The sequence below is a fragment of the Rhea pennata genome, chromosome 5 (assembly GCF_028389875.1).
Source record: "Rhea pennata isolate bPtePen1 chromosome 5, bPtePen1.pri, whole genome shotgun sequence".
NCBI classification, from domain to species: Eukaryota; Metazoa; Chordata; class Aves; order Rheiformes; family Rheidae; genus Rhea; species Rhea pennata.
In genome coordinates, this window is record NC_084667.1 from 35286111 (window position 1) to 35308328 (window position 22218).

General features: G+C 36.2%; 1 protein-coding gene across 1 annotated transcript; it reads right to left on the reverse strand.

Annotated features, from left to right (window-relative positions):
• Nucleotides 1-500: 500 nt before the first annotated feature.
• Nucleotides 501-21120, reverse strand: COPB1 (COPI coat complex subunit beta 1). Its single transcript, XM_062576948.1, has 22 exons — nucleotides 21041-21120; nucleotides 17816-17967; nucleotides 16897-17126; nucleotides 15961-16130; nucleotides 15114-15228; nucleotides 14304-14396; nucleotides 13635-13772; nucleotides 12522-12641; nucleotides 12006-12113; nucleotides 11770-11916; nucleotides 11055-11200; nucleotides 9918-10014; nucleotides 9189-9349; nucleotides 8399-8519; nucleotides 7764-7991; nucleotides 7396-7575; nucleotides 6855-6999; nucleotides 5400-5519; nucleotides 4791-4936; nucleotides 2912-3001; nucleotides 2026-2181; nucleotides 501-834 (listed from the first exon to the last, which is right to left on the reverse strand). The coding sequence occupies exons 2-22, from the start codon at nucleotides 17904-17906 to the stop codon at nucleotides 775-777; spliced, it is 2862 nt and encodes a 953-aa protein (XP_062432932.1). The 5' UTR covers nucleotides 17907-17967; nucleotides 21041-21120; the 3' UTR covers nucleotides 501-774.
• Between the last annotated feature and the right edge of the window lie 1098 nt (nucleotides 21121-22218).

Below are 22218 nucleotides of genomic sequence, written 5' to 3' on the forward strand. Positions count from 1 at the left end.
AATGGCTGCAGCCACTGAAAATATTGCTTACACTGCTATAACTTCAATGTTGCACTTCGCTGTCTTTTTTTGTATTCAACTAAAAAAATAAAAACATCAAGAATGTTGTGTGTTACTCATGACAATAATGCTATTCTGAAAGTATTTCAGAATCTAACAAAGTTTAAGATTTTACTACTTGCTAGAAAGAGCTGAATGTTGACAGCCTCCCTTTACATGCTAAACTATACAATTTTAACATTACTGCTTTGTCTGTGCTAAGGGATTACATTATTAAACCAACTATCTAGAAGATGCAGCCTTTGATTTAGGTCTCTCATTTCTCCTAGATACACGAGTATTTTAAGAGTCATGGTCACAAATTCACACAGTTCAGGACTAGCCATTCTTGTAAACACTTCAAGCAATTAAATATTCTCACCCCTTGGAGTGTCAAAATAACCCTGCCAGATGTTCAGTAGTAACCAAATAATACAGAATTTTTAATTTAAAAACAAAACTGCACTGGCATAGATTTGTTTATTGTACTGTGAGCATCAGTATATATGAGAGACAAAGATGACAAATTCCAGGACACAAAGAAAAAAAATGGAGATTTAAAGTTTTGCTCTGTATCAATCATGGAGAACCTATAAATTATCTGCTGGAATGCATTCAGCTCAAAAGCTTGGCTTCTACAGTTACAGAACATGGAGAATATAAGATGTTCTGGATCCCAAAAGCCACATACCTAAAGTTAAATTGTAAAAGACCCAACAAGACATTATGTAAAATTTATAAACTTGTTTTCTTCTGAGACAGATTGATTTTATCTCCAAGACTCAGAGCCATCCCCTGTAAGGAAAAGAAAGAAGGCATTCATGATGTTGACACTTTATAATCACTGTATCATATATATCATCAAGAAATCTATAAAGCTAGAGGCATGGAAATTAAAGTATTTCTAGCGGTTCATGTATTTATAAAAATTACAGGTCAAATCCTTTTAACATTAGGTAAAGGCAAGATCTAGATATTATTATTAATATTGAATCAATGAAACTTAAATGAGCCTGCCATTACTAAAGCTCTGATATCAATACTATAGGCAGAAGAGTAAAGAATTTTCAGCCATTGGATCCTTCATCAATTCAAAGCATGCTGCTACTAAATAAGCTACAGCTGTCAATCCAAATACTGAAAGAGTTGAGAGACTTAGTGCTGATACAAACAGTTGATACAAAAAGGCTACAAAAAGTAATTGCATCACAAAATCATATTAACATTGAATAGAAATGGAAGAGATCTCAAAAGAAACTGAACAAATCTACCTCATCAATAGCAGAACGATCTCAAGATGAGACTGATATATTTAGAGCTGGCATATTTAGGCCAGAATATTTAATTAAGGCAATGTTATAAAAAAGTCACTGTAAACATAATCAATGACATCACAAACTGAATTTATTTGATCCTAAAACTCTGAGGGAACCCTTTACTGTATGCCATTTAAGATACTTTTATTGGTACATTACCTCTTTCATTAAACAGAGTTCCAAATATGTATTTTTTTAGTCCAAAAGTGTAAGTTCTAAAATTCAAAGAAGTTCTACTGGAGTAATTTTAGAAAATAATTCTATTTAATTATATTTTTTAAATGTTTAATTCATTAAGAAACAGATCATAGAACCCTAGGGGGCATCTAGCCTTTATTCAAAAGCAAATCAAATGTAAAATCTTATTTGCAGTGCCATGGATAAAATAAGGAAATTTTGGCCCAAAGGTCTATTTTAATAAAATAGACCGGCAGAAGAGATCTATCACATGGTTTTTGAGTATGAATACATGTAACTAGAAAGCCATTCTTCCTTAACGAAATACACAAAATGTAAACGAGATAGGAACTTCAGCCTTAGTTTAAAAACTATGGTCATCACCACCAAAAATTTTACATTTACCTAATATTAGGAACTAAGTTTAGTTCGCTGTACGTTTTCTAAAAAAACAATGATAAAAAATAAAGCTTTCAATAGAAAGCACAGTTACCTGACTCTTTGCACGGATTCGTATGTGGCCAGTGACAGGAGCATCTGGTCCAAGATGAATTGGCTTTTCAATGCTGACATTGGCAAGTGCATCTTCTCCAAATATGGAACGTGCATATAGATTGGCAGCCATAAAGCCACAGTAACCAGAAAGTGCCTATAGAAGGGACATTCAAACTCTTTAGGATGATCAAAATCCTCTAAACACATTTGATTCATCATAGGTATAGCCAAGCAGATATTCGTGTTTAATATTTAAACCTCTGCCTTCATATACAGCATTTTGGAAGATGAGCAAATCACACAGTGGGAAATAGTGGTGACATTTTTCTGAATTAATTCTAAATTTTTAAAATTAATATCGGAAGAGATGTAATCTGTATTAGTCATTGAAACAAGAGTAATGGGTATGGATATCAAAAAGATTAAAGAAGCTAAATAGCAAGTAACTACTATACATATAGTAACTAATAGCTATTATCTTATATATTAATGTACATATTATATACATATTGCTTTACAGCAAAAAGGCTAAACAGCAAGTAAAGATAAACTTTGACAGAAAAGAAACTTTGAGATACTGAAAAAAATTGTGTAAAAACACACGGTCCTATCAAATACATATTACAGTACATCTACTACAAACTAAAAAAAGCATTAACTATTTTTTATCCAGCTACAAAAAAATATGAACATAAGGAAAAAGGCATAGAATTTTGATAACATTAATTTCTTCATTCTTTTCAGAGCACTCATTTCAAAACTTTGAAATATATATAGTTTCATAATGTAAACAAACAGCTCTAATAACTTCCATAAAAAATGTTAAAACAATAAAACTTACAAACTAAAAAGGGTCTCTAAAAGCCCTTAAGCAAATAGCTCACCTTCTCTGGAGTCAGGCATTTCATATTGGTTGACTTCAGTATATGCTGTAAGTATTCATTTAGATCAATGATATTTGTGTTCACTGTAACCTTCAAAAAGGGGAAAAATTGGTATTACTTTAAATAGCACATCAGACATATCTGAAATCACCCTCTGCTTCAGGGCTCCAAAAAGAGATTATCACCACATTTCTCTTGGAAAACATCACATTTGGAAAGTTGCTTGCATATCCTATGTGGTTGCAGCATATGAAGTCTTCACCTCCTGTAATCCACTAGTTAAAAGGGGTGGGAATTCCTTTTTACTACCACATCTCCTAAAATGTATTAAGTGAACATGATACTCTGCTGAACATGTACATCTTCTCTTTCAAGTAGTGTGTTTCTCATATGAATACAGTTTAAGTTTATACATTGCCTGAACAAAAGCGATAGCTACTCCAAAAGCTTATTCTCAATGACTGATGCTAGGAATGACTTCATCCTTCACCGAAGAACAGTCTCCTTCAAGTAAAGGGAAGTTGTTTCACGAAACTACAGTAGTTACCTCCCATAGCTAAGGATAACAAAGAATACTGTATCTATCCGAAATAAAACCGTAATTAAAATATTGGGGGGGAAGGAAACCGTAATTTTACTTCGAAGTCCTATGAAACTTCGATGGGCCAAAGTGCCTAAAGCTCCTTCTCTGCCCTGGAAAAAGTAGGAGAGTCATAACTTTATTTATTTATTTATTTAGGAGGACTCAGCAAGTTGGCCCAGAGCTATTTAAATCGGATAGAGTAGCTTCAAAATCATGTTACTGCAGCTGAGAAGGGCTGCATGGGCCAGGGTGTAGCACATAAAAGTAGTATTTTTGGTTTTTTATCTTTTGCTGTTATCTCTTGGCTGCCCTGGTTTTCTTATTCTGAAGACTGTGGGTCTTAATTTAATTGCTCTTTAACACCTTTCTGGGAGAGTTTATGAATTGCTAAGGATCCATACACTGTAGGATAAAAACTAGTGTTCACAAGTTCCCTTTAGAAGGCTTAAATTCATCCCAGGTTATACATGTAAATACATACAGCAAACAAGGGTACAGTTTCTGTAAAACAACTGCGTTTTCTTTCTTTTTTTTTTTAATCATTGCTATTCTGTTCTTTAATTATGTTGCTCTGTTGTATGAGAACATTCCCCCTCCAAATAACCCTTTTATTAAGTCATTTGTTATTAACAGCTTGGGCATCCTCTAACCTTAAGTGTACCTGACATTTACGTGTTTTTTTATGTAACATCCATAAGTGCACACAGTTGCATTTTAAAATTAAAGTTATTCTGCTTGGAATCCACAGAAAATTCTGAAGTGCAGCACATCACTTCTATTTTGAAATGGAGAGGCCAAGCAGTATAATTCTTCAGTCTCAGCAAGAACTTACACATATTATTATCTATCCTTTGAGCTGAAGTACACAGCAACCACTGAGCAATCTGGATCACCTCTAGACAAGAGGCTCAACATACATACTACTTTTATTTAAAAAGTGCAAAATATTGCTTCTCTAAGCCTGTGAGACAGAGAAGATGTCAGTAAGAATGAGTTAGCGATCAATAGCCAAGGCATTTTATAGACTTTATGGATTCTTTCAAATACTAAAGCCACTATCTATATTTAGAAGATGATGCTACTTACTTCTGCACAGACAATGTGCAGACACAGATACAGCTAAATTGTCTAATCTTAAACACAATACAATCACTTGTGTTACATAAGCATGTGAATGATGCTTATAGAAAGATGCTTATAAAAGAAAAGATGCTGTTATGTGTTGATGTAGATTAAAAAAAACAGAATTACACCTCATCCAAAAGAACCTCAAAATAACACAAACAGAAAACTAACTTTGTTTTCCCACTCAAATTCTGCCCACATCTGTCGGAACTCTGCATCCGTGCATGACGCTGGCTGGATGTAATCCATAATGTCAATGTGAATATCACTGAGAACAACACAGTTTCTATCGCTGGCTGCTCCAGAGACATCATACACTGCAATATAAAACACAAACAACCTAATGCTTAAAAACATGAGTTTGCAATAAACAAAAGTACTCAATTACCATTTGCCAGTTAACAACAGTCAACATTTGTTCAGCTCAGGTCTTCTGTTTGGTCTCTATTCCCTTCTAGAGCACTACCAGTGTGGTAGAGCTTTTGAGTTAAGATAGCAGGCAAGGCTGCTTAGCTTGTGTTTTAAAGTCAGAGGCTTTGATCAAATATCAGTTCGATCAAACATCAGGCTGATAATCATTCTAAAGATAACATGTTCTATCATGACTTTTACTTAAAGTGATTTTTAAAATAAAATCATTACAAAAATAATAATATATTACAGACCATTTAATTTCCTTTTCTAGCATGAAGTGCTTTAGGTATTTATTTCTGAGCTTATTAAGCATCTAAGAAATGCTACCCATTAATGTTAATATTGCACATAAAACTCTTTACTTACCAATATTACCAAAAATGATTCCATTTTCTGTTGAAGCAACCTTGACATTAGCTTTAATGTTTGCAAAATCATGTGGAGCAAGTGTCAGTGGAGATGGTTTTTCCACAAGTTTCAAGTCACCTGTTCGAAGAAATTGAAGTTACTAGTGCACAATGGCTTTAGCTTTTGGGTCACTATCCTTAATTTTCCTGTCATTTAATTGTAATGTCTATCAAGTGCACTAAACCGCTAAAGGTATTGGGTTGCTTTATTTTCTTTCTTTAAAATTTGCTAGCTGAAAAACAAAATAAATTTAACTTAAAAAAAATTAATTAGAATATCAGTGTGCTTATTCAAAATCCACAGAAAAGAAATGAAAATACTGTCTTAAATGTGCTTTGGATTGAGTCTAGTACAAATTTTTAACAAGCAGGAAATGGTTAGTTCTACCTGTTGTGTTCCAAACACTAATAACACTGTAATGTCTAATCCCATTGCCAAATGCCTCAAAAATGCAGAGTTCAATGTTCAGTATTATATGCACTAAGCTATTTACAGACAGGTCAAAGTATCACGATTTTAAGTGTAATTGCTACAAGGAAATAATCAGATACCTTAGTTCTATGAGAGTATTTAGGCTGTGCACTTTGACAATACAGCACGAATGCTTCAGATATACACACACAAGTGATTCAGTAAGTCACAGTTTTTATAAGGTATTAGTTATAAACTATACAATTCTGCCTTACTGAACTGCTGAAAGGACAGATGCACACAGAAACTAAAGTAATATACTCATTCTGTTCACCATGAGGAGGAAGTTTACATCTCTCAGTCACGGTTACACCAATTAAAAATATACACAACGTGTTCTCCTAGTATTGTTGTAAATACTCTTCTACACTTGCCTGACAAACAATAAGATAACTAATAGGAAACCGGTTAGTGTTCTTATACTATCTGCTCCAATCCTGCCCCTAAAGGAAGTTAACGAAGCCTCAGTGTTGTTCAAACATGCTCCTCCTACAGCTGTTGGCAGAAGGAATGGTTTCAGCTGAGTAAATGCAATATTTAGTACTTCAGGTTGAGTGCAGGAACCACCTAGAGCAGATGGCTTTCCACTGGCTGAGATTTCCTTCATACTGATCTAGAATTTGTCCTCTTTCTCTACAGTAACAGCACAGCAGGGAATAAGTATACCAGAGAAAATTGTCTGTATTTGAGAAAGAGGAGAACAGAAAATAGACTAGTATGCTATTTTTCTACTGAAAAAGCAAGAAGTTCAAAATCTGATTATTGTAACATGATAGTACTGTTAGTGCCAAAAATATCTTCAAAGGCTTTTGAAAATATCCTTTAAAAATGTCAACCAGCTAGCAGAAAGTTTTGAGTAATTAAAAGTCTTCCAGCTCAGTGCCAACACCCAGGATCTCACAGCTGCCTAAAAGTTGCTTTGTTTCCACCTATACTCCTTACCTAGTGTGGCAAGTTCTAGTGTGCAGTTCTGCAGAGTGTCACTGGTCTGGTTTACTACAAGCACATCCAATACAATGTCATACTGATTGACGTGTACATATGCTTCTGCATAGACAGGGTCTGAGAAACCTGTCAGCTGAGTAACCTGTCAAAGAAAAGAATTGAAGATATTTTTCCTCATAAACATGTTGAAAACACTGAACTGAAGTCAAACAACGGAAAAACAAAACCACAGCACTTGGCAGTAGTGTATGGCAGCCACAAAAAGTGATTCTTAACCACCTACAACCTCCCTTCTCTCCTTATAGTGAGCCTTACTGAGCTCCTCAACCACCAAACAATCTTATTTCTTCTCTGCATTCCAGAGCCTTCTTTTTCTTTCCCTCTCACGTGAACAAGAAGAAGGGCTTTTCCCTTTCTCCTCCTTATCTCAGTCAAACACATGTGCCTTTCCAATCAATCAGCATAATCAGGTTCATCAGTTCCAGCCTGCACCTCCAGTAGTGCATAAGCATCAACTGATTTCCAACTTCTATATTACCTTATTAAGTTTGGATGCCAGAGGATCAGCAGCCTCCTTCCTCTGTGTGTGTCCCATTGCTGCAAGAAGGCTCAGCTGAAACTGGTCTTCTTTTGAGTTCATTTCATTTTTAGCAGTAAGTTGCATGAAGGAAATGGGATCATCTGGCTGAACTGTCACATTCCTCTTCTCTGATTCTTTCTAAAAGACAGACAAGGAAATATTCAAGAACTCACGATGAATTCTATTCTCAATGCACAGTCAAATAATGACTTACTGACTTACAATCAAATAGTGAAATTCATGCAGTTTCTGTGACCAGCTTGTATGTGAACATCAGTTTAAAATAAAATCCAGGTATCTATGATTACAAACTTATCACATCTCACCTTTTGGGAAAGTTTTTCCTCTTCTAGCTTGGCTGACAGCATATGAGAGAGGGACTGTCTGCATTCCTTGTTGAAAATATCATTCATGAGTGGAGAACACTCTGACAAAACTTTCAGACACAAAGAAATACGATCCACATCATCATCTGTGATTGGCTTCTTGGGAAGAGAGGATTTTCCCAAATGGAGAATAGTGGCCATCAGCAACATAGCTTCAGCAATAAAGGACTGAGAAAAGGGGAGAAAAAGCAAAGAGAATGGAAAGAGGTTATTACATTTTACATAGATTTTACAGAAATATTTGTTTCTGATTTATTTCAAAAGAAGATGAAAATTCATCAGATTCATAAAATATCCAAAAAAAAGGTATCTTTTTGTTCGTACTTGTGCAGAAAACAAGCAGCATGATTCAGACATTGTCTAGAAACAGTGGCTGGAGAACAGTAGCTCATTTTGCAACCCAAACATCGTTACTACCCAATTATGTAACTGGCACTTAATTTTGAACTTAATCTACCTCAAACCTGTTTAAAGACAAACCAACCCCCCAAAACGCATACTTAACAATTCACATACTCAACAGCAACAGCTAGCTCTTCTTTGTAACTACAGGGAAAATACAGTCAATGACTTACATTTTGTTTCTTCTTTTCCTGAACTAGTGACACATATCGTAAAGCAATCTTAGTTAAAGTTGTGGCAAGAGAAGCTGCAACAAAGAAATCTCCATCAAGAAGAAATCCTCTTAATGGAGGTCTGCAAAGGAAGTTGATCATTATGAGACTTGTTATGATACTTTTTAACATATATATTATATTCATATCTTAGCACCCAATATTGTACAAACAAAACAAGCTTGAAAGGTCTCAGAAGAAGGTCTTTTACTCCAGAAGTAATTTTTCCACATATAAAGGTATTTATAAGTCACACAGCCAACTCCACATAGAATAGAAAGTCAAGTGAAAAGTTTAAGGGATAATTTCTACTCGTAATACTTCTTTGCAACTTTGACATGATAATGATTAATCCAAAGTAACTCACTTGCAGTCATTAAGAAAACATAATAATTGTTTTAGCTACTAATGAAGTAAAATACAGCAGATATTAAACAATGCAAAGCAATATTAAGGAAAAAACTCTTATCTAATGGCAATATTTCCATATACAATTAAAAATGTAAATAGATTCGATGCACAAAGAACAAAGAATCAGTTGGAATTTACGATATCATAACATCTTTTTTGACATATAATAAGTGTTGATTACAACTTCCAAGCAATTATGCAACTTCTCATCAGATATTATCCACTTCAGATAATACCTTAAAAACAGGAGGCTGTCTCAACCACTAAACACTGTATGAGAGAGAATACCACTTTTAAAATTAATTGAATCACTGCTGGTCTAATATGAAATCTTATATACCTGTCTTCTTCCTTTTTTGCAGGTCGGGAACTACTGAGAGCACTCTGTGTTGCATAAGTGCCCATTTCTGTCACCAATTTTTGGGCTGGACCCACAGTCACCTCTTCTTCAGGTTTTAGCTCACCAGCTTCTTTCTTGATTTCAGATTCTACTATCGGAATCTAAGACCAACAAGAAACAATTATTGTAATTAAAAAAAAAACATTTTTGTTCTGCAGAGGTTTTCATAAAAACTGTCTGTATTGTAAGGTCAATTACAGTGCAACAATTTGAGAGAATATAAGGAGATATGCAGATGTCGAAGTATATACAGAAGCCTTCTTCCCATGAAAAAAGTTCAATCACAGCATTGTACAAAATGTCTTAGATACCTCTCAGAACTTCCCAGACTTAAAGCACTCTCATTTGTGAAGGATGGATATATTGGATATAATCAGTTAAATTGTATCTTAAATCTGCCATAATTTTCTGAAATAAGAAATTTCTCATCTCTTCTCCTAAATATGCAGTAATCAGCTACCACTTATTCTGAGTATATGCTGACTACAGACATTCCACTTGAATGCAAAACTCTATTTAATTTTTGCTTTAGAATTCTTGCACACAGAATTACCTTCGCAAGTGCTCAAAATTGCCTTTCATCTGATTTTTAGTCTTTTTCTTATATAACACATTGCATATATTAAGTAAAACGACAAAAAAATAGTCTAACAAATAAAACAAACACACCTCTCCTAGCGATCTGCGAACTTCTGTCATTACACTTTGTATATCTTCCTTTGTACTGCAATATTCTCCAAGGATCCATAAAGCTCCTCGATAAATCCTAAGATAAGAAGAGTAACTTAGTAATGTTTTCATGATGCACTGACACTAGCATGAAAGGAAATTATTTACAGTCAGGTGGTAAATGCCAGCCTCAATAAATTCAAAAGGATACAAGTGACAGAATAGAAAAAATATTCTGCTTGCAGTATATTAAGTAAAATGTAGCAAGTTTGATCAAACACATTCATCCTTTTGGTCTTACTAAACTGATGAAGAAGTTTATCAAATAAGTTATATTCTCTGCTATGAATTTATTCCTCTGCTGATCTTGATATTCATAAAAATCAAATCTATTACAAGCATTAGAAGTAACTATTTTAACAGGATAAGGCCAAATACAACTTTTCCAATCAACTAAGACAGATCAACTTTTCCATCTTGTAGGACAATGAACAACAAAATAAATGAAGATTAAGGAAAATACCACCGTTCGTTTTTTGCCACTTAACAAGAGCATGATGAAGCTGGGATTCAGAGCATGCCATGTATTGGAAAAACAGTGAAGTGCTATCTTAATACAGAATAGTTCTCCTTAGGCTGAATCTATGTAAATGCATCAGAAAATCAAGTTTCTAGTGTGCTAAAAGATACTAAAGATGCTTTGCAGATTATTTATGTTAAGACTGGGTTTGCTGACAAATGCACAGTAAGCATTTCCAGGTTCCTTCAAATGCAAATTCCTGCTGCAAATGCAATAATCCTTTCATAACTTCATTTTAACAAATATATCACTTTTAGGTTTGCCTTCATCAACAGCTATGCTCTCCAGCAAACGGAAACAAAATTAACAACTGTATCATAAAAATGAAATTTGAGTCAATTTTCTTCATTCAGTGCAATAAGCCCCCAATATATGTTTTGTATAAATAGGGAAGGCTGTACACCTAGAAATCATCCATCCCCTAGGATATCTCAGCTTCAGTTATTCTTTTGTGTGGCTTGGTAGCAGGGATTTTGGAAGAGCTATAATACATGTAACGACCATATACCTTCAATATAGTGCTTCAATTTCGGACTAAGATCATATTTTGGACTTACTTGACAGATTTAATAGCGTGAAAGACTTCAAGCATCTTCTCAACAATAAGAGGTCTGAGGTTATCAAACCGCTGGATTGCTTCACGCACAAATTCCAAAACATCAGCAGCTGCTGCTTCGTTATTATCACTAAGAAACTCCATCAGCTAGCACAAGAGAGTGAACATGAGCACAATCAGCAACCCAGTCACATAATTTGCAAGAGATCACATGCTTCACAGAAGTTACAGTATCCAATAGATGAACACAGACAAGAAGAACAGGAAAGAATAAGAGAACAGACTTACCTAATTTAAATTTAGTCTCAAAATAATATTACATTCATATAGTAATATTTTCTTTCTACATTCAGAAAAAAAATGTACAAATCTTATTAATCAAAGCTAAAATCAAATAAATTATGAAAAAAAGTCTTGTATATTCCAACCAATTACCAAAATCCCAACACTTTTTTAAACAAATATTATTGTGCTTTTAGGTAGAGGTACTTTTCAGCTCATGTTCTTTAAGAATATTTAAAAGTAGAAGTCATGGATGATGAATAACTACAACATCAAAAGTCCTACACTTCTTCAGGGCATTAAAATTAGCATAATATAGTATAAACTCACTGCTAGAAACATAGCTTCAGCTATTCTTTTGTGGTGGAGGTTAGCAAGGATTCTAGTACAGCTAAAACATACTTAATGAAAATTTAATTAAAATATTTGCATACCACTGGAATAACATTTGCAGCCATATCTGGAAATCGAACACTACAGGAATGCAATGTACGAACAAGCAGCTGTCTGTATTTGTCCGTGTCTTCATGTTCTGTCACGTTATTAGTTTTAATCACTTCTTTCTTCAGAACAATCACCAGCTATAGAAAAGATCAAATAAAATTGAAACAAGCCATATATTTTTCCAAAGACTAGAAATGTAATGAAACATAAGTAATACATATTTCACCTCCTCCACATTTCTTGAAGAGACAAGATCCAGAGCTAGTTGAAGGGTTTTTTTGCGCACTTCTAGATCTGGGGTACTCAGCACTCTGAGGATGTCCATAACCAGATCCTGAAAAAATAATGAAATACTAACTACTTTGTTGCTTTAAGTGACTTTCTGAATGCTTAATACATAAGCTACTGATAGATAACAAGCAAGATAACCTAAATACGTATTAAAAGTTTTTACTCTGCTCATTAAATACATTATAATATTTACATAAAGTCTGTTGTGTAAGCTATACTATTAAATCTTGCAATCAAGACAGTATTTGACATTGTTAGTGCTTATGCAGGAAAATAAAAGTAACAAGTCTAAATGTAAAATACCATCCAGCTGTTTTTAACAACCTACCAACAGAAGGTTTAAACTTCAGAAGTGTATTTTCCCTAGACAACAACATCTGAAAGCAGAGGGTTTTTTTTTTTGGAAAGATAGCTTTCAATAAGCTTGCAGGAAAATAGAGAGATAACATACTTGTAATACTCGTTCATGGGAGGGATGCTCCTTTAGTTCAATCAATCGATCCAAAACAATCAGTTTCACATTATTATCACTCTCTTTAATAATTAAATCTATGTAGCATTGGGCAGCTGCCTAAAATAAAATAAATGAATAATATTTTAAATAACAAAGAAAATGGTGATTACCGAGAGAAATTCAGAAAAGATGCTTTAATAACAATGTAAAGTAACTACTCAAGAACTGGGAAGAGAAATGAACCAGAAAAACTGTCTTTAAAGCTTTCTGGTCAATTGTAAACGTGACTCCACCAGTTTATGACAAAAAAGGCACAGAAAAGTTCACAACAGTATCTGCTTACAATACACATACCTGATATCCAGTTCAAGGGAAATTACAATTTTCTGGGGTGCTTTGGGTGAGCTAAGTACATAAGTAGACACAAAAACTAATTCAAAGCAGTAGCCAGCGTTAGCGTATCCAGATACGGTTTTAATGATAGACTCTAGATGCAACATTCCCATTCAACAAATACAACTACATTAAAGCAAGAACGTAAGAATTAATTCTCCTTCTGATCTATTTATAATACTTTTGATGTCAATCTAAATGGTATAGTCTATTTTTGAAGTTTCTTTTTTTTAAATAAGTTTAAAATCTCTATGTAGTCTCAAATAAACAGCTGTATAAACATAAACGTAGGCACACAAGGGTCAAATAGTAATCCAAATGTAAACTTTCTCTGCTTTATATTTTCATTCTGGTCTAAAAAGGATCACATTTATAAGTAACGTAAGTCATCCAATTTCTGTATCTTCAGCATTGGTCTGCTTGGCTAAGTATGCCAGGAAGAATGCAGGCTGTCATTAGCTATTATGACAGTTTGCAGTGTTCAGACTTGCTCACTACTAAATAATACGAAGTCCACTAGGCACAGGCCTGCAAAATATACTCATTGTTTTTGTTGACCAATATAGATAAGAGATATTACAAAACAGTGATTCACATGTAGTGTGTCAAACATCTCATATTACAAATGTCTTTAGTCTTTCAAAGTCTCAATGCACGGCATACAGTATTCCAGTGCAGTAAATACCATCAAAACATCTAAAAACATTTGTCATATACCTTGATTGCTGTTGGTGCACTGGAGAGTGTAACTAGCGTTCCTGCAGCTTCATATTTTACTGCAGGACTTGATGACTGCAATAAATTGTAAATGCATCGAATAAACCGAGCTCTCTCTGATGGATTTGCATGACAGACCTAAGTTAAAACAAACAAACAAAAGTTTCCATACAGAAAAAAATAGCAACCACATAGTGTAACTGTTTAACCACCTTACTACCAGAAGAAAATAAAGCAAATGGTGACAAACTTTGGGGGATAAGAAGTGTCATTCACAGTAGCAAAAAGCAATTTACAAAAACTACTAAAAAAGTATTCATTCTGTGCAATGCTTGAAGGTCTCAAAACTTCTATTCAAAAGGAAGAGCATATGTATTCTCAACTAGCTTTTTTAACAGATGTCCTGCACAGATAAACAAAGAAAAACAGTTTGATAATATGCAGTTCATGACATGGCAAATCAGATGAGACATATTGCTCTGCACACATAAGCGGTTTAGTAAAAGACAAGTTATACTCAGTTCTACTAGAGCAACGGCACATCCCCAACATGGGTCAAGCGCTAGCTAAAATTCCTTTTCCAGTGGTGTCCTATCCCTTCTAAAGGGCAGCCTAATATAAGTTAAAAAGCACATTTATTCTAAATATGCCATAATGTTTTCCTTTTACCTTATAAATTAGTTCAACAATAACCAACTGTAATATGTCACCAAATGTCTGGACTTGGTCAATGCAGGTACTCAAATAATCCAAAGCTCGATCCTATACAAATAAAAATAAGTTATTCTAAATTATTTAGATGACTTTTCTCACTCAGCTGTATTTTAAAATATTCATTTTTTTGAATCAAAACGCAAACCAGAGCATATTCAACTCCTCAACTTGCAATTTAAAACAACCTACACAATAATACATCAAAGTAAAATGGCAGATCTTAAGAGCAAAATAATCCTTTTTTTTAAATGGACAGAGGAAAAGACAGAGAGACATAAGAAAAATACAAATCATGAACCTAATGCAAACCAGACACAAAAGACAATTGCCTGTATAACAAATAATCCCAAACAATAAACACATTTTTTTTTCTCATGTGACTACAAAACTTACAAAGCAGTGCTCATTTGGCAAAATTACCTAGTTTTCAGCACCAATGTGTGTCTTTTCCAAACACAGCAACTGAACTATTTTAAAAAAAGACAGTACTGAAGACCTATGTTAACATACTCAGTTACCAAATACACCACAGGTGTGCTGATGCCACTATGCACTGCAGTAGGTTTTAAGAGCTTCCACTCCAAGATCTTTTTCAACTTCAAATATCAGTACTACTCTGATTCTTACTTGAAATTTATTTTTTTTTTTGTTCATAGTTTTAATAGACAATTAGTTAAACTGTGTTTACTTAGTATTACCTTAGGTTGCCAACAAGTAGGTTTCCAAGTATTTAAAACAAATCAGTTAAAGGACAAGTATCCTTACCTGATCTGCATGAATTAGCATCATAAACGCATTTCTCTTGCAGCTTGCATCCTTCTCGTTTACCAAGAAATCATGGATCAATTCAGGAGCATCAGGTATAAGATGTTCAAAATTTCTAACAAAAAAAAACCCAAACATAATTAAAAGGACAATTATCAAAGGGCAGAGCCTAAGGCTTACTTGCATATCTTCCAAACAAGCGTTTAAAAAAAAATGCGAAGAGCATACAATAGATCATGAGATGTAGCTTTTGTGCAGTTATTTGAAACTGCGAACAGATACAAGGAGCTAAAAAAAAAAACTGTTTGCTATCATGACATCTACACTATTATTCCACCAGTGGTTTAGGTTTAATGGTAACATTAACCCTGTTTAGTTAGGTAAACAACTACAATAATGCTTCAACATAACTGAGTAAACTATTACATGAAGAATGTCTCACTTCAAATAAACAACATATCCATATTTCTGAAAAGATTCTTCTGTATTTATAGTAGTGAACAATCACCGCTTTTAACGTTTATATCATTAAGAAAGGTATTTTCCCATACAAATTAACCTGCAGCATGAAGACCTAAGTCATACTTCAAAAAACAACAGCAATACCTTTCGCTTTTCTAAAGTAGTCCATCAGATAGAGAAGGGGAGGGAAATGGAGGAGGAGGAGGGGCAAAAAAAAAGTCCTCCCTTCCCTTCCTCTTCTTCTTCCCCTTCCCACCCCCAATTCACAGCAGCTTATATTGCTGTCCTTGTTAGACATTTATGAGACCTCCAAAACTACCTAGGTCAAAGTTAGCCTTGCTTTTCTGCCACCAAAGCTGTAATGTAAATACTTTCTGGCATTTACCTATAAATAGTGTAAATTGCAAGAACTGCATTTCTGCGCACGTAGCTGTGACGATGTTCTAAACATGCACGAATGGCTGGCATCAAAGGCTCCAACAATTCTGCTTCTTTCAGCTTACAAAGAAAACGAAGAGTAGAGCCTCGGATAAATTCATTTGGGTGCTGAAGATCCTAAAACAAACAGGAAGCATATCTGAAATGCCAGTCTCTGTAACCTAGTTAAGTTCAGCTGAACATACTTGCTAGCCTTTTCCCACACCAATTCTTTCCATGATACAAATCCCAACTATCAACAAGGACACCTCTCTGTCTTCTCATGAAATACCTTCTTAAAACATTGTTGTGTCACAATCTTTAAAAAGAAGGGGAAAAAAGTATTTCTGTATACTAAACTTTACAAAATTGGGGAGTGGGAGAGGGTGTTGCATTGTGTATGTTTTCTCTGCTGACTCAAGCTGTGGAAGCTCATGCTGCAGGCATTCCTGCACAATCGATACTAACCTCTAGTGAATACAATGAACAGCTGCTTCACATCAATTCCCACAGAACTTGTGGAACCTTATCATCTTTGTGAAGCAATGTCACAAATAGACTACAATGAAGTTATTCCAAAAGTAACGTGTTTCTTTTTATGACCCAAGACTTATCCCAAGATCCTGTGAACAGCAATCACCCTTCATCTTTGAGGTTTACTAACTTGGAAACTAAGAGTACTAAATCTGTCTTTAGTAATAATAGAAAATGAGCACAAAAATTCCTTGGTAGCAGGTTTTTTAGTTATTTAAAAGTTTTACAGCTCAGAAACATTGAGACGAAGTGGTCAGGAAGCAAACACAGGGCATATACCATTTATAGATATATATTTAAAATTAATGTAAAATGATATACTTTATATAAAGACCCAGCATGTGACCATAAGCAATAAACATCAGGTTACCTTTCTATATGCATCGCATACAAGGATCATTTCTTGCAAAAGCCTGCCATCCAGAGTGGTCTTTGGAACTATCTCCCAAAAGACCAGAAGCAGTTTTTTGATGGTATGATCTTGGAGAGGCAGTACAAAACGTATAATGGTCATAAGAAGTCCAGGTAGTTTTTCACCATTGAGAATCATAATGATTACTTTCTTCAAAGCTTCTGTCTTCAACTTGACATCTCCTTTTTCTAGAAAGGATGAAAAAATTCAATTCAGTGAATACAAGTCAGAGTAACTAGGAAATCAGAAAGATAAGAGTTTTTAAATCTAACAGAATATTAATCTTGGATGAAAGAAGATACAAACACCCTCAGGAGTGCAATACGCCGTATCGGTAGAATTCATCCCCTTAGCTCTGAAAAAATAAAGGGGTAGCAGGAGATACTAAAGAATAAGCCTGGAGTCCAGATTTAATTGCAGATCAACATATTTGAACATATTCGAGCAGCAACATATTTTGCCACTAAGCAGCATTTTATACCAGATGCTATGACACATTGTGATGTTAGAGACATACTAAACAACAACACTGGCACTTCTGCAAACAAGATACAGTATTCCACTGAACAACAAGTGATGAAAAGATTTGTATCACTGCATTACATAGATCTACCTGAGCATATTTCAAACAGAAAGACAGAAACAGATTTCAAATTTTTGCACAGACCAAGGAGAAAAAAAAAACTAGCATTAAGTAGATAAACATCACAATGTGTTTCTCAAAGCACAGCAAAGAGAGAAATTCATACATTTCAGAAGTCAACAAAATAAAAATCAAATTGACTTGCTAGAGCTTACAAAATATAAACAGTATTCTAGGAGAGGTATAATGGGGAAAAAATAGTGTAATTCTGGTAAGACATAGTTCATTACTTGCCTAGGTCATTTTTTAAGCTGATTTCAGAAGGTGGCTCTGAATCCATTGGAACGTTGATTAACGTGTAACACACGTTCTCTGCAGCAGTCATTGTTCTTGGTTACAAATGTTTTCTCAAGAGAAGAGTTATTTTGACACAAATGTACCACAATCTAAAAACAAGCAAACAAAATCACCCCAAAGTTAACAGATTTTATTAACAAGCAGCACAAAAACATTTTGCCATTTTATGATTTCAAGGAATCGCTGGGTTTCTCCAAAAAAATTACATTCAAAAGCCTTCTCAATGTTTTATTACACTAAATGTTCCTGTTAATATAAAACAAAGAAGAATATGAAATTTCCAAAAGTAATGGGCAAAACAAAATAAATCAAAAGAAATCTTTCCAATACTTCGGTACAATAAGAGATGTCTGAAGTGCATGGGCACCTGACTGCCACTGAATGGATACAGCAACCTTTCCCTCTTCTACTCACCCCTCTGATCCTGGCCATATGTTCCCACTGTTTTCCTTGCACACTTGTGGCCCTCCAGGGCACCAGAGTGCAAACCCAGCCTTTGATTTAATCTGCAAAACCAACCTGAAGGACACTACAATGAAAAAAGGGAAGAGCTTTCTTCTCATTTAACAAGACAAATCAGCCCATAAAGGAAGTTTTGAAGAAGAGCATGAGATCCAACAGAACAGAAACTAAGGACAGGAGAAGGGAGAACATGAGAGAGAGAAAAGCAGGATCGCTGTGTTACCTGCTAAAAAATCATTAGGTAAGCTCAACTCTTCTCGACTGCTCCTCTAGTCACTAATAGGATGAAAGTAAATATTTGTATGGAGAAAAAGAATCAGAGGATTACAGTCCATTAAAGGCGCTGTGGGGCTTACAGTTCAGATAACAAGATGAACAATTAACTTTAATCTTTATCATCCTTGTTTGTAACTTCCCTTTATAATGCACTTTGAGTTTTTTTTTTTTTTTTAAAATAATTCCATTTCTAAGCAACTGAAAATGCTCAGGTTTGAGTTTGCTCACTTAACACTCACTACGATATCATATAAAAGTGCATGGTAAAAAAAATTACTTTTCATAACACAGCCAACTTTATATTTTCTACAGAAGTATGGAGAAAAACATACTTTTAATTTAAAATACAATAGTACTTATGACTCAGAATACATATAAAAATACACATTTGTTTTATATAATTATTGCTACATAATAATATAGCCAGGTGAACTAAATCATCCCCATATCTGATCATGATTTTCTTGACAGATCAAAACACTAAGCCTTCCAATTTAAGATTACACTTTCACTGCACATCACCTTCAACACTTGACAGAATCCTCTGGACAAGCTTGAGCAGTATCATAGCTCCATGACACAAAGCCTTCACCAGTATGACAGTTTAAGAAGTTACTGCCTGGGGACACCAGTTCCTACCCCACATCACCTCTTTACTTGTGCTGAGGCAACTCTTGAGATGTGAACCCTGTAAATCCACCACCCACACTTTACTTTTAAAGCAGTACAATAAGCAACAAAAAACAGTCCAGTTCAAAGCACTGCCTCTTTGAGGAGGGGAAAAGTGGGCCAAGGAGTCAGGCGACTGAACAAATGGATGAGAAACTCCAAAAGCTGATTAACTAGACTCAAAGTCCCTTTTTTTAATCAGATGGCCAGCTGAAGAACCTCAACCTAAACAGTGAGCAGAGCAGCTGTGCTAAATTTGGCTGTGGCCTCTTTTTTGTGCCTCAGAAGCTCACAGATTTGAGTAAAAAGCACCACTGCTCCCAAGCTATGAGAAAAGAACAGTTAGACTAGTATCCGAATTCTACCACTACTACTACAAAAAACCCAAAAAGTCTAACAAAACATTTATTTTTAAAAGCTTCTTTCTGTTACAAGTTTTAATTTTTAAGGATTAGATCCTTCAAGTTCACTGTTTCTCTACAAATATCTACATAAATCAATCCTGGTGTTTTTCAGAAACAATAATTTTCTTGCTTCAGCAGCAGCAGCTCTTGCCCTCTTGCCAGAGCTCCTGCCTCAAAGCTCTGCAACTAGCACCTTCATCTCTATCAACCCCATCAAACAAACAATAAACTACAGCTGTGAGAAAAGCAGATAAAGTATCTTTGCATATAGAAAGATCCCAACTACAAAAACTCCCCCCAAAATCACAGTAAAATAGATCTCTAAAGCAGGAAAACATGGGCCATCTCTTAGCCTCTGGGAACTGGCAATGAAGGGACTCCTAAAATACAGAGCTGGGAAACTGGGCAGTGAGGACAACAACCAGTTCTTCTCTATAAAGAGGCATCAAGCCTTGGAACCAGTGTCTCCTCATTCAAAATTTGATCTTACCAAGAATGCCTCTGACAAAGAAAGCAGATGGATGCTACTGCACTTCCCCAGCAATAACACTGGACAATGCCCACACCTGTATACAGAAATTCAAAGCTACACAATTTCTAACACATATACAGGAAGAGAAAGAGAACAGGCTTGCCCTCACACTACCACATCCTTGAGAAGCAAATGAACCCCCACAGAAGTGAAACATCAGTTCTGGTGCTGGGAGAATCACAATTGCAGAGATTCATTTGAAATTTTAGTTATTAATACTGCCTGAATGCAGAATTTTGCATTCAGCTATGTATTTTCACTTAGCTTTACAGAACAGAGTTAGAAACTTGTGGATTCCAGAACTCTGTACAGGACGTTAAAGATCTACCTCACGAACTGCAGCTCTAACAAAGCGTCGTTTTACTCCTGCACTAACTGCAAAACAGAGCATTAAAAAAAAAAAAAAAAAAAAACCCAAAAACCCAAAGTAGGTTTACAGGCTTCTCTCCTCACTTTCCAGTTGAGCAGTTCTCGCTAGACACACTTAGCCAAGCACACTTGCTGCAGCTACGATGTGAAAGCCAAACGTTCAGTTTTTATTCTTTCCCTTCCCACTCCCGTGAAAACCCCGGGGAGAAGCACCCGGGCAGCCGTACCCAGCTCCCTGGCAGGCCGCACCCAGCGCACGGACACACAGCACAGGCAACCCCGCGCCGGCGGCCGCGGCCCGCGGAGCAGCGGGAAGGGCCGCGGCACCGCAACGGCCCTAACGGCCGCCCGCCCCTCCCCCCCAACGGCTGCCGCGCGGCTCGCGACCCCTGCCCAGCGAGGCCGTTGGGCCCGAGACGCGGCGAGCGTTGTCCCGCACGGGCTGCGCACCCAGCTGGCGCGGCGCGGTGTGGCGCGGCGAGGCGGCGCGGCCCGCGGCAGCTCCCGGCCCTGGCGCGGCCCGCTCCGCCGATGGCTGACGTGGAACCGCTCCCTCCCCCGGCCACATCGATGCTACGGCGGCCGTGGCGGGACACGCCTCCTGCTCGCACGGGAGCGCGGACCGGGCCCGGCGGCAAGGCTCCACCCCGCCGGGGGGGCGCCACGTCATGGGTCGGGGAGGGCCTTGCTCCTCTGACGTCACCGCCCTCTTGCGCGCAGACCACGAAGCGCGGGCCGAAGCCGGGGCGGGGGGGAGCGGGGAGCGCGCGGCCGCCCGAAGCCCCCTCGCCATTGCGTAGCACCGTGAGCCGTGACGTCACACGCATCACAGGGTGACGTTGCACGTTTAAGTACGTCCACCGCGAAGCCAAGGGAGGGTGGCATGGTGGCAGGCCGGGCTCCTTTGGCCCAACCTCGATACTGGGTAGAAGTAACCGACATTTAAAATAAATAAAAAAAAACCAACACCAAATTAGTTTTGTTTGTCACACTGTAGATTCAAATGTCTTTTGCTTCTGCATATAAAACACTGCCTCACTGGGCTTCCGATGAGACATCGCTAAAGAAATCTCCTTTTAGTAAGACTGCTGCCACTGTTATAAATTGAAAATTACTCTTCTCGCTTTAATTGGGCTTTTACATTAGTATCTGTGTTCACATGACATGGAACACTTGGAAGAAAAATCTTCATCAAAGCTGATCAGTAGTAGCAATATAGTACAGAAAACTGCACTATAAAAAGATCATTCAATTTCTGTGACATTGAACTTAAATCCCAGTGGTCACCAAACATCGGGGAAACTTTACAGCACAAAGTGGAAGGACAAAATCAAGAGCATTCATTTATTAAGAAGCAGTGCGCAGCCCAGGCAGCTCAGGATTTGTAAGGGCAATTTTATACGTTTCCGTCATTACTTACATACCAGTGAGCAAAAAAAAAAAAAAAACAAAAAAAAAACAAAAAAAAAAATTAGCTACTTGATGACAGTTTGATGGCCCTAAAGGAAAAGTGATTCATTTCAATTTTGAAGAGACTGGGTTATACTAAAAGAGAACTTGAAAAAAACTTGTTGGCAGCTTCATACTTATTCAGTCTGCAATAATTCTAGTAAACATTCATAACTAGA

Coding starts and splice junctions, on each gene's coding strand:
- COPB1 (XM_062576948.1), bottom strand. CDS start 17,906: ATGACTGCTGCAGAGAACGTGTGTTACACGTTAATCAACGTTCCAATG. Junction 9,350..9,917: donor TTCGCAGATCGCTAGGAGAG/GTGTGTTTGTTT, acceptor TGTTGGTCTTAG/ATTCCGATAGTAGAATCTGA. Junction 5,520..6,854: donor ACTAGAACTTGCCACACTAG/GTAAGGAGTATA, acceptor TTCTTCGAACAG/GTGACTTGAAACTTGTGGAA.